At 49.5% G+C, this 11334-nt stretch overlaps 1 protein-coding gene across 4 annotated transcripts; it reads left to right on the forward strand.

The window, feature by feature from the left end:
* Positions 1–4227: 4227 nt before the first annotated feature.
* On the forward strand, positions 4228–10936 carry LOC102098404 (leukotriene C4 synthase). Of its 4 annotated transcripts, none has more exons than XM_021289046.2 (6): positions 4228–4410; positions 7388–7559; positions 8368–8467; positions 9536–9606; positions 9842–9923; positions 10353–10818. In XM_021289046.2, exons 2-6 carry the CDS (start codon positions 7502–7504, stop codon positions 10612–10614), a joined length of 573 nt encoding a protein of 190 aa, XP_021144721.1. In that variant the 5' UTR covers positions 4228–4410; positions 7388–7501; the 3' UTR covers positions 10615–10818. The 4 variants fall into 4 exon arrangements, with proteins under 4 accessions (XP_021144721.1, XP_021144722.1, XP_064885953.1 ...); XM_021289047.2 differs by lacking the exon at positions 4228–4410 and adding an exon at positions 4766–4986 and having other exon boundaries at positions 10571–10936; XM_065029881.1 differs by lacking the exon at positions 4228–4410 and adding an exon at positions 4766–4986.
* Positions 10937–11334: the final 398 nt, after the last annotated feature.

An 11334-nucleotide genomic window follows, 5' to 3' on the forward strand; every position in this document is an offset into this window, starting at 1 on the left:
GCAGGAATTTGAGATTGAGTTCCTTTAAATCCCTTTCTTGTATAATCTGCTTTTCTTTTTAATTTCTAGTGTCGTTATTCCTGCTGCCAAAAGCTTAGTTGTCACACAGATACCAGAGCTCTTTTGTCCACTGAAAGAAGAAAGCAAATTATTCTGAGGTATTTGCAGAACTATAGCAACGAACAATTTTAAGAGGGGTATTCAGGATGAGAAGATCAAGACAGTGAATAGAGTGCACAAGCTGTTACATGTAATCACTGAAACTGTCCAGGGCATAGCATCGGTTGAGAATCTCTGTAGGTGCTAAACAAAAGGCCTAAATTGCCATGTAAAACTGTGATGACCAGCACTAATATCAGGGCTTTCAAAGACCGAAGACCAAGCCCCTGTGTGCTGTGTTCAACTCCGCTTTGCCACGCCAGACCCCAGATAAAAACCTCCTGCGGTCACGTGAGGCAGCAGCTGAACGTGTCCAGGAGGCACCGAGCGCTGACTTGAGCTCTGAGAATTTGCTTATTGGAAGTGGCAGCCACCGAGACTTGCCAAGTCATTAGGCAGCATCCGAGTCCTGTGCCATGTGGATGCTGGAAAATGGGTTTCCTTAAGTGTAATGCAACAGATAGCAGGTTCCCCGTCCCAGGACGTTCCTTTTGCTTATTGCTGTCACAGGCACAGACCAAAAGAGTACATCAACATGTTTTGCAGACAATGTATTGAAAGTGTGATGGCTTGTAAGGTATTTGTATCGCTAAGAAGGCAGTTTTTCCTTAAAACAAACATTGAATGCACCTTACTGAGAGAGGGCAGTGAAATTATGTCAGGAAACTGGAAGCAGGGAAATACTTCTTGTATGAGGACTACAAGAAATCCTGAGATTATGGCAGGTTCTTTCTGCCTTTTTCCCCAGCAGAGCTCCAGGGTACAGGTAGTGCAGCTCTAACCAGGAGCTCGATAACTGCCCAGCATCATCGGTGAATCCTCTTCTGCTCAGAGCACTTACAGACACCACCCACCCCCTCTCCAGGTTTTGGGAGGCAGACAGCCTGCAAAGAAACAGCACTTTGATTGCCATTTCACCCTCCCAGTAGTTACAAGCAAGGGCGTGCAGGCAGGTTTGGTATTTAGCGCTGTTTCTGGTTGTTCTATTGTTTCACACAATTGCATCATGCAACCATTTTGCACCATAAAAATAAGCCCATCTGGTTTTAAAGCAATTCCTTTGTCCCAGGGCAGGATCATTCACCGCTCTGTGACTGCTGAAAAGCTCCCTGTTCTTGACGGGCTCATCGGCCACTTCTCAAAGGCCTCTGGGAAGAGCAAGATTCTCTAATTTAGAGCCTTTGTCTGTCTGTTGGTCTGTCCTGGCTCCCCATGACACAGACCCATAGCTGGAGATGCTGAAGTTGCTCAGAAGGTGCCAGAAGAAGACAGATGCCAGGGTGGGGGCCCGGTCCCAGTCGCACCTCTGGGATGGCTCTTGGCCCAGCTTTGCAAGCCAGGAGGGGGGACAGAAAGGGAAAGGCTCAGAAGGAGTTTCCAGGGCTGATGTCTTAAATGATGCCTCACAAGGAGTTACTGGAGGGAGTCCAGCAAAGGGCTCTGAAGATGATGAGGAGCCTAGAGCACCTTTCTTATGAGAGACTGAGAGAGCTGGGTCTGTTCAGCCTGGGGAAGGCTGCGAGGGGATCTCATCAATGTTTATAAGTATCTCAAGGGTGGATGTCAAGAGGATGGACCAGACTCTGTTCAGTGGTGCCCAATGATAGGATGAGGGGCAATGGGCACAGACTGAAGCACAGGAGGTCCTGTCTAAACATGAGAAGAAACTTCTTTACTCTGAGGGTGCCAGAGCCCTGGAACAGGCTGCCCAGAGAGGTTGTGGAGTCTCCTTCTCTGGAGACATTCAAACCCACCTGGACATAATCCTGTGTGAACTGCTCTGGTGACCCTGCTTTAGCAGGTGGGTTGGACTAGATGATCTCCAGAGGTCCTTTCCAACCCAAACCACTCTTGTGATTCTGTGAATTTGAGATGCTGGGGGTGGCAGTTATCTGCCCTTGCTGGTGGAGAGCAGAGCTGGGTCAGCCTTCAGGTGGCATTTGGGCTCCTCGTGAGTCAGGAGGAGCCCCACTCCTGTGGCACTTCTCCCCAGGGACTGTCCCCAGCCCTGCTGTCCTCGGAGTTGCCACCACCATTGAGTACACCCAGCTCAGCTCTACCTTGGCCAGGCTCTGACACACAAAGGCTGCGAGAAGTAACAGCCACTAATCAAAAACACATCTGGTCCTGGACCTCCGTGCCCTGTGGCTGCTGCTGGCTCCCTGGTCCCGTGCCAGCAGGAGATGTGGTGTCCGTGTTCCTCTGAGCTCAGCTCTATACATAACCGAGCATCCTCTTCACGCAGCTCATGCTGCACTTGCAGCCTCGTGGCAGCAGAAGAATGGTCAGGAATGCCAACCCCTTCCCTAAAAAATGCCTCCTTAGAGTGGCCCTTGCTCAGCCCTTCTCTACTGTCCTGCCCAGCTCCATCTCATCACTGGGTAGGGCTGGCCAACATCCAGCTTTCTGGTCCAAACAAGACAGAAAAGCTAAGCGACTCTCTCTCTTCACCCCTGTAATTTAGGGAAAGGGAAGCCACACGCCATGACTCTTCAGCTTTTGATGTATTTTGATGTGCCCCGTAGCTTTGCAATTTTTTCCCCTCATCACTATAGGATAATATTAAGTGTGTGTTAACGTAAGAGCTGTCAAAGATGTTTTAAAGGCTTGTTTGTCCCTCTGCAAAGGGAAATCCTCCCCCTTCCTGCCATATGCGCTTATCGCTGCAGAGATTCATTCTTCTTCACATTAAGTAGAAGTGCAATTGCCTTTCTGGCCTTATTCTTTTTTGTTTATTTGCTATTTCTGACATCCTGCTGAAAAGGGAGTAGGAAAACTGACAAAACACATGGAAAGGAGTTTCCTCCTGTGACAATAAGACAAGGCAGGATGAGAGAGGGATTTAATTTGCCTGGTTTAATATTTTTAACAGATACTGACCTTAAAAGAAGGTGTATTATTCATTTGCATGTATCAGTGTCTTTTGATGATGGGTTAAGGGGAGAATTTGGCATTGCTTTTACACTGATGTGCCCTCTAGTCAGATTGAATGAGCATACAGATAGAGCTCACCAAGCTCCTTTAGAAGAAAGCTTAAAAAAAAGAATCTCCAAATTATCCCTAACTAAACGAGTATATATAGTCAGTTATGTAGTTTTCCAAAGCCTCAGCTTTCCATCCTGCTTTTTAGGAAATGTCTTTGCATGTTTTCCCCGTTTTCTCTTTAAAGTGAAGCCCTTCACCTTTGCTGAGATGAGCAGCGCTGTCCGTAGGAGTGCTTGACCACGGTCCTGCTCCCTGCAGTGGCATCAAAGCAGAGAATTAAAGTAGCACAAAGAAGATGGGGTTGGCCCGTAAAAATTTTACTGTATCTAATAATTTGAGAACGTTTATGTGACATCTTTGGTATGCCACAGATATGGAAATCTCAGGAATATCTGTCTGAAATCCATCTAGACAACAGGCTAACGCATATCTCCAAATATATACTGAGTTTGTACGCCGAGGGATGCTTCACCTAATGCCAGCTTGGATGTTGCTGGCAAAACCCAACACCTGCTCTTTTACTGGCTCTCCCAATGCACATTTTGGGAAGACGTGGTAATTCTTGTCATGCAAATTTAAATGGTTATTGCAAAATGCAGAACCCAGGACACATTTCAAAACACTCAGGAGATCTCAGGCAGCTTGCGCTTTGCTGGGAGCCCTGGTGGGAACCGCAGAGCAGAAATTGTTTGCAGCTCTCCCCGCTTCCTAGGAACAGCCACACGTGGCCAGCTGCGTCTTTGTAAGCGATGAAGTAATGAATTTTCCTTTTCTTGTCACGTTTTTCAGCCTGTCCTTCCTCTTACAGCTGCAAAATCCAAGAGTTCAAGGAAAATCTCAGCACATGTTGGTCTGAGCTACCAGAAGGCTCTGCAGGCAGGGAGGTCAGGCAGGCACGTCGCTAGCCCCGGCGTCCCAGCCTGAGCCAGCTGTTAGCTGAACAGCCCGAGCTGCTCAGGGCTGAGCTCTCTTTCATTCTCTTCAACTTAAAAAACTCTCTTTTTTTTTTTTTTTTTTTTTTTTCCTGTGTGGCTTTTAAATATTTGGAATACAAAAAAAATCCCCTCATTTTTTCCCGTGTGGCTGTTAGAAAGACACTAACCGTTCCCACAAGCAATTCCATGGTCATGGGTTTGGATGTATTCAGAGGCTGCAAAAGAGTTTGAAGGGAAAGGAAGCACAAGGACCAACAAGATTAGAAAATACTCCCATATTTTTTCAATACATTTGGAAGGACAAGGTGCCTCCATGCTTCATGGCTGAAGGGTAAGTTGCTCAGCTACAATATGTTCCCTCTTCCAACTAACAGAAGCTCTTGGCCGGTTGTACTCTCATGAAATACATTTCTAGGGAGATGTTATTGCCTGTGATGGTGCTGGACTCAGTGCTGCTGGCTTCTCCGAGCCCTGCTGCTCCTGGGGAGTGATAGATACTGCAAACTCTGCTGCTGTTTGTAACTCCTCCAAGCCTTTTGTGTTGCTTATTTTGCTTCTCAACATTATTTTTAATTGCAGTTGGTGTTGCAATCCAGGTCACTGTGCAGCCCTACAGTGGTAATTAGGATGCAGAAAAGATTAATGGCTGCAGGAAGAGGTGGCAGAAGCAGCTGTGGGCACAGAGAAAAGCCTCTGGCGATGACTCAGGGGGAGGTGCGAGGAGTTTGAACCAGCCGCCCCGTGGTGCAGGGCCACATTCGCAGTGTGACCTGTACGCGCCGGGCAGAGCGAGAGGGGGACAGCGTTTTGTTATCTCCCACTCAGAAAATCCATCCCGAGGTGAGCCTGGGACTGCAGGACTCCGGAGGAAATTCAGGAGGAAATTCAACTGTATCAGCCTTGGAGGGTGAGGTTTTGCAATGTGCTTATCCCAGTGTCGCTGCAGGCGGGTGATGGCAGCGGTGGCACCCTGTCCCCGCTGCCCCTCCTGCCCCTCTCCTCCCGCAGAGCCCAGCGACGCGGTGGCCGTGCAGCCCGCGGGGCTGGCCGAGCCGCCCGCTCTTTGCTCTTTGCTCGTGTGCCAGAGAGATTTCTGTCTGATCAACGGCATGATCCGAGTCACCGCGCCGTCACGTAGTCATGGGGTTGGATGCAAACGGCAGGAGGGTGACAGAGGGGACCGTGTCTGCCAGGCATCCCCTGCCCAGCGGTGCTGGTGGCCTCTGTGATGTGCAGGATGCTGGGGATGCCCAGTGGGGACAGTCCTGTCATCAAAGGACATTTGGTGCTGGGAGGAGGGGACTTGTGTCCAGTCCTTGCAAACATCAAGTGTGAATGGAAAATAAGGCGAGTTCTGCTGGTGACAAATAGGGATAAGAAAAATGTTGTGCCCTTCAGGAGGTAAAGACGACTTGAAAAATTATGATTATGGGGGAGGGAGGAGGAGAGGAGAGGAGAGGAGAGGAGAGAGAGGAGAGGAGAGGAGAGGAGAGGAGAGGAGAGGAGAGGAGAGGAGAGGAGAGGAGAGGAGAGGAGAGGAGAGGAGAGGAGAGGAGAGGAGAGGAGAGGAGAGGAGAGGAGAGGAGAGGAGAGGAGAGGAGAGGAGAGGAGAGGAGAGGAGAGGAGAGGAGAGGAGAGGAGAGGAGAGGAGAGGAGAGGAGAGGAGAGGAGAGGAGAGGAGAGGAGAGGAGAGGAGAGGAGAGGAGAGGAGAGGAGAGACATCTGTGCTTGTTTATTCATTCATGTTTGTACTAGCCTTTATTATATTTAGACTACTCTAGATGATACTAGAAGTATTTTTCATCCAATGATGATATGGGGAGCGAGGGTGCCCTGTTGCAGCCTTTACAGCTCCTCCTGGCCCAGGTTTCCTTACATTTGTTTGACACTGTTGATACAGGTTATGCTGCACTGTCGTCCGATGGAGGTGTAAGCTCAGCTTTTTTTTTGTTCAGTTGTTTTGCCTTGTATTTTGTTCGCTAGCGGGCTGTTATCAGACAGGAACAGAAGGAAATCAAATGTCATTAAGCACCTTTGCCCTTTTTGAGCTGACAGAGGAAAAGTCCTTCATTTCTTTGATAGCTAAATGGGAGACAAGGACACAATGTTCCTCATATTTCTAAACAGTCACTGGAATGAAAAAAGGATCAATCTGAGATGAAAGAATTAATCTTACAGCTGGTGCTTGAAAACAGTGGTGTCTGTGTTTGATATTTGGCGAAATACTAAGCTGGGACGTTGCTATAGCCTCTTCGGGTGCCTTTATGACTTACAGAGAGGCAGAAAACCAGAACCAGCTTATTGCTTCTTAGAACATCTATCAAGGACATCAGGCACACAATGTAATATTTGTAAACTGCTTTAATCTGATCTTGTTTTCTATACTACTGATGTTTAATGATCACTTTGTCTTAACCCACTTTCCTTCCTCCCTGGTCCGAAGGGAGAAATCTCCCGATGAAGGGAGGGGAAGGAATCAGCGCCGGCGTTCTCAGCCGCTCGCAGCCGTGCCAGCTCTGCGCTGTTAGACGGGCATTAGCCAGCAGGTCTCTCCTGACCTGTGAAAGCATCATTTTCCTTTTGCTATATCCTGATGAATTCTGCAGGTTTTTACCCACACAGAATTCTCCTCTGGTCTTTACAGTGAGAATGAATTTGACTGAAGATTGACCAGTAAGCCTTAAATGTGCATCTCCCAGCCTTCCCAGCACGAGGGCTGGCTCTGAAACACCCTCAGTGTCTGACAGTCATTCTGCAGGACCCATCCCCAAATAAAGTATCACTGTGCAAGACAAATCTGCACCTTTTCTACTTTATCACATCCTGCCTTGCCATTGCAGTGGGTTTTTCACTCAAGGCCTTTATTCAATGCTGTCTCAGTGTTGTGGCTCTAAGTTGTGCCCAGCGCACACTTCCCAGAGCCCGTGGACACAGTGATACGTCCCATGGAACGCTCGACTGGTGCAGAGCAGCCCAAATGGGGCTGCGGTTTCTCATGCAACATCAGCAAGAGCAACGTGCCTCAGCTTTCATTAGGAGCGGTTTTAAACCAGATGCCCCAGGGGGAGCATGTTGAGATTTGCCCCCCACGCTGTTCAGCTCCATTCCGCTCTGTTATCTCTCCCGTGTTCACTCTCTGCTGCCTTTCCCACTTCCTCATAGCTTATTCCTGGAAAAGGGAGGGTGGGAACGGAAATACTCCATTAGACCTGTCTCTGCCAACTTACATTTCCACAATGCATCCAGTAACGGGCAAACCAGACTCCTCCTCGTTTAGCACCACATACAAATCTTCCCTGTTCAATTAGAGCGAACCAGTGCTGCCAGCTACTACCGCCGACTGCCACATCAGCAAGGACTAAACTTGGCCAGAGGAGCTTCTGATCAAGAAATCAGATTTTCTAGGGGCTGGAAAAGTCAATATGTTGGATCAGATTCATCTGCTGGCTGCTGTGACAGTCCTGGGGGTCCTGGAGCAAGGTAGGGACCTTCAGCTGCATGTGCCCCAAACTTTCTGGGTCAGTCTACTGTACCTTCTCTGATTTCCTTTGACTTTCATATTTCATTTCTGCTGTTGCACTGTCAATTCCCCACTTTTGAGACTGTGGACTAATATCTTGTCTGGGTTTTGAAAAGTATTCAACAAAACAAGTGCTTGGGAAGCCCTTCCTCTGACCTGACCTACTCCTCTGTTCAGAAATTACTTGGTAGATCTTCTCCTCTGCAAACATGTAGAATTTCTTTCTTTGAGAAATGGGTTTACAACAGTTCCTGAGGTTCGTGTAGGCATTAGTACGCAAAGAGCATACAAAGAGTGTGGAGAGGTGGAAGAACGGGCTGTGGTGGGTCACACGGAACATCTCCCAGCTGTGGTTCCACATTGCATGACAATTTAATTCGGTGTCTGGGTGGCTTATCTGTGGCATCGGTTCCCTCCCCGCTCAACTCTCAGGATTTAGAAGGGGAAAAAATTAAAGACTGAAAAAACCTTAAAATTGGCAGTAACCAAGTGCATCTGAACTGCACAACAATTTCTATAGATAATAGATGATTGGTTAATTACACAAGAGAGAAAACAGATATCCACTGGTAGTACATGACTGCAAACTCCTCGCTTCACTGTTGCACTGGGTCGTTCTTACTCCTTGTCTGAAAAGTATCTGGGATTTTCATGCAGATTTCTCCGCTAAGTGGAGGTGCGAGGGTAGCAAGAGACAGCAGATCTTTTGCCCCGCCACAATGCCCAGCAGAGCACTGACCGCTGCTACTTGTCTCTCTTTTGCTGCAGCCTACTTCTTCCTCCAGGTGATCTATGCCAGGAGGAGGTTTGGCATCTCTCCTCCAAAGACCTCAGGCCCACCTGAATTTGAGAGGATCTTTCGGGCACAGTAAGAAACTCCTCTTATACGATGCTTGTCAGATCTCACGTCTAAGGCACTGCTCCTCCTCTGCTTTGCCATTCATTTCTCAGAAGAGATATTTCAGCAGTTACCTCCCTTGGGGTTAAATTAATGGGCTTAAGTGGCAGCAGCAGGACTAGGTTGGCTCGTGAGTCCTAAACACATTAGCCATTGCTGACAGAAATCACACAGGAATCTCTGCTGCAGAGCGAAGGGCTGCTGAAGATATAGTTGTTGGTGCCTGAGACTTAGGCTAGTTTTAGCCAAGTGGTGCCAAAGCCTCAAACAGCTTCAGCCCTGCTCTGAACCCCACTCGCTGGGAAGGACAAGGTTCCAGTTTGATCTCAGCTGGGGCTGGGACAGGGATGGCCACAATCCAGCACCTCTGCCATGACTCCTGTGCTAGGGTTGCAGTGGGGAGGGAAGCAGAGCAGGCGGAAGCTTCCACTTTTGCTGCAGCTGATCACTGAAAACAAAACAACAGGGTAGCAGGAGCAGGATCCCCTCAGCCATCCCCTTATCTGCTTCTTTGCCAGCCTAGACTCAGCCTCATCCAGCATCTCTTGGTCCTACGTTGTCTTTTAGGGGACAGGGCACAGCGCACAAACAACCCAAATAGCTAAGTGCTCCCTCCCACTCCTGCACGAAGCTCAAGCTGCTCTGGCCTCACTGGCTTAAGATGCATTTAATCCTCGACGTGTCTGCAGCCTGCTGGGCCAGACCTTCCTGCGGCTTTGGGGCTTTTACAGCAGGGTTTGAGCTGCAGCACTTGGGAAGGGGCAGTGGGGTTGGCTCATGGAGCCTTTCTGTGCGTGGTCTGACCTGGGCATCTTTGACTTAATTTCTTGTGCCCCAGAGACCCAGTTGCTTCTGCTGTTTAATTCACGTGAATAAAGGTGGGATGGGAACTGTGGGGAAAGGTGCAAGCCTGGAGGTTTTTATGGTGATATCAGGTCTAAAAAGCAACAGCCTCCAGCCTCTGGAAGCTGCTAGGAGAAGCAAAAGAGGAAGATCATCTTCTTTTCCCGTGTTTATGACCTTTCTCTTTCCTGCCAGGGTGAACTGCTCCGAATATTTTCCCATTTTCCTGGCACTTCTGTGGCAGGCTGGACTCTTCTTCCATCAAGGTGAGAACATCCCGTTGCCTGGTTTGTCACTGGATCTGTTTCCCTGAGTGTTGGCTCAGTCCTCAGGTCCTGCTTATCTTTTGAACAATAAATTAGGCAGCAATTCTGTCTCTGATGGGAGTGTAGAGCCAGAGGACACAGAACCTCTATTCCTTCACTCTGGGCTACCTGCTTGGCTCAGAGTAGCTCTTTTAGAGCTTTTGGAGATGGTTGCTCTGATGTCTCTCAACTGCAGGTCTGGCTGCAGCCTTGGGTCTACTCTACCTCTACGCCCGCTACTGCTACTTCATGGGATACAGGGCATCGTCCTCAGAAAGGTAAATGTCTCTGCCAGCCTGGAGTACGTGGTAACCCCTGGAGTTTTGCATTTGGGAACCTAATTCGCTTCCTGGAAGCTCAGGAATCCCTCTGGCTGCTTTGGTGTCCCTGCGTGACTCGGCCTTGCCAAGCTATAACATGGGTGCGGGTACCACGCTGGGGCCAGAGACACCGACACAGGGCAAGGCTGGAGCTGCCCCAAGCCCTTTGGGGGGGTGCGTGTGCTCCGTCGAGGTAGGAGCAGGGCACGGGACCCAATGCAGAGGACAGGGGACAGCCAGGGGCTGCCTTTCCATACCCCTTCTCCGGGGAGGAGGGGAATGTGCCCAGGCAAGAGCAGTGATGCTGGGTCTCAACAGGCTCCCTCTCTTCCACCAGGCTCGCCCCCATATACTTTAGCACTGGAGTTCTCTGGATTCTTGTTGCAGTGTCAGCCCTGGGCATCTTGCATTTCTTCCTCTCTCACTATATGGGGCTGAACATCCTCCAGCTTCTCCCAGCGTGACCTGCTTCTCTGTCCCTCATCGGTGTCCTTGCCTTCGAGTCCTGCTCCCTCCTGCCCGTGAGAACAGACTTGGCTGTACCTCATACAGCACAAGCAACAAATCCACCCTCACCTGGGTTGTTAACGCCTCCCTCCCCACAGCCCAGCACCGGCACAGACTGCTGAGCTCCTCAGGAGGTATCTGACCCCCACAGCACCCGTTGTGCCAAGTGCTCCATATCTGCTAGCTCCGTCACGCCTGATGAAGAAGCAACACTCCAAAACAAGGAGAATTTTAGGAAAACTGGACACATAAAGGGAAACTCATCTCAGCCTGAGGTTCCCAGGGGCCACCCCAGGAAAACGTGTTCTCCTTCCTCTAGCGGCTCTGCCTTCAGCCCAGACACCAAACGCGGGTTCATGCCAGTTTTTCAAGGCCCACACCCAAGAAAGGCATTTGTTTGAAAGCAGATGTGGGCTGAGGCATAACAAAATAGGCGAGGGATAAACAGGAGCAGCCATCAACAGCGAAAGCCTGCTAGCGCCCTCATAATGGTTATTAGCCCTTGTCTGTGGGTGATATTGTAAATCAGACTGCGCAAACTCATAACCGCTACGGCATGTGTGACTTTGAATACTGCTGAGCGGCAACATGCACAAATAAAAAGGCACTGAGCTTGCTGTTGTGTGTGTCTCCTTGTGGGTTTGCAATCAACGGAGAACAAAAATGCGAGCAGTTGAGTGCAAGGCAGCTGCCTTGCTTTCCCCGCCATGCAGTGCAACCCAGCCGGTGACCCTACATTATAGAATCAGAGAACGGTTTGTGTTGTAAGGGACCTTCACAGCCCATCCAGTGCCCCCCCTGCCATGAGCAGGGACATCTTCACCAGCTCAGGTTGCTCAGAGCCCCGTCCAGCCTGGCCTGG

Source organism: Columba livia, chromosome 14, assembly GCF_036013475.1.
Source record: "Columba livia isolate bColLiv1 breed racing homer chromosome 14, bColLiv1.pat.W.v2, whole genome shotgun sequence".
In the NCBI taxonomy this organism is placed as follows: Eukaryota; Metazoa; Chordata; class Aves; order Columbiformes; family Columbidae; genus Columba; species Columba livia.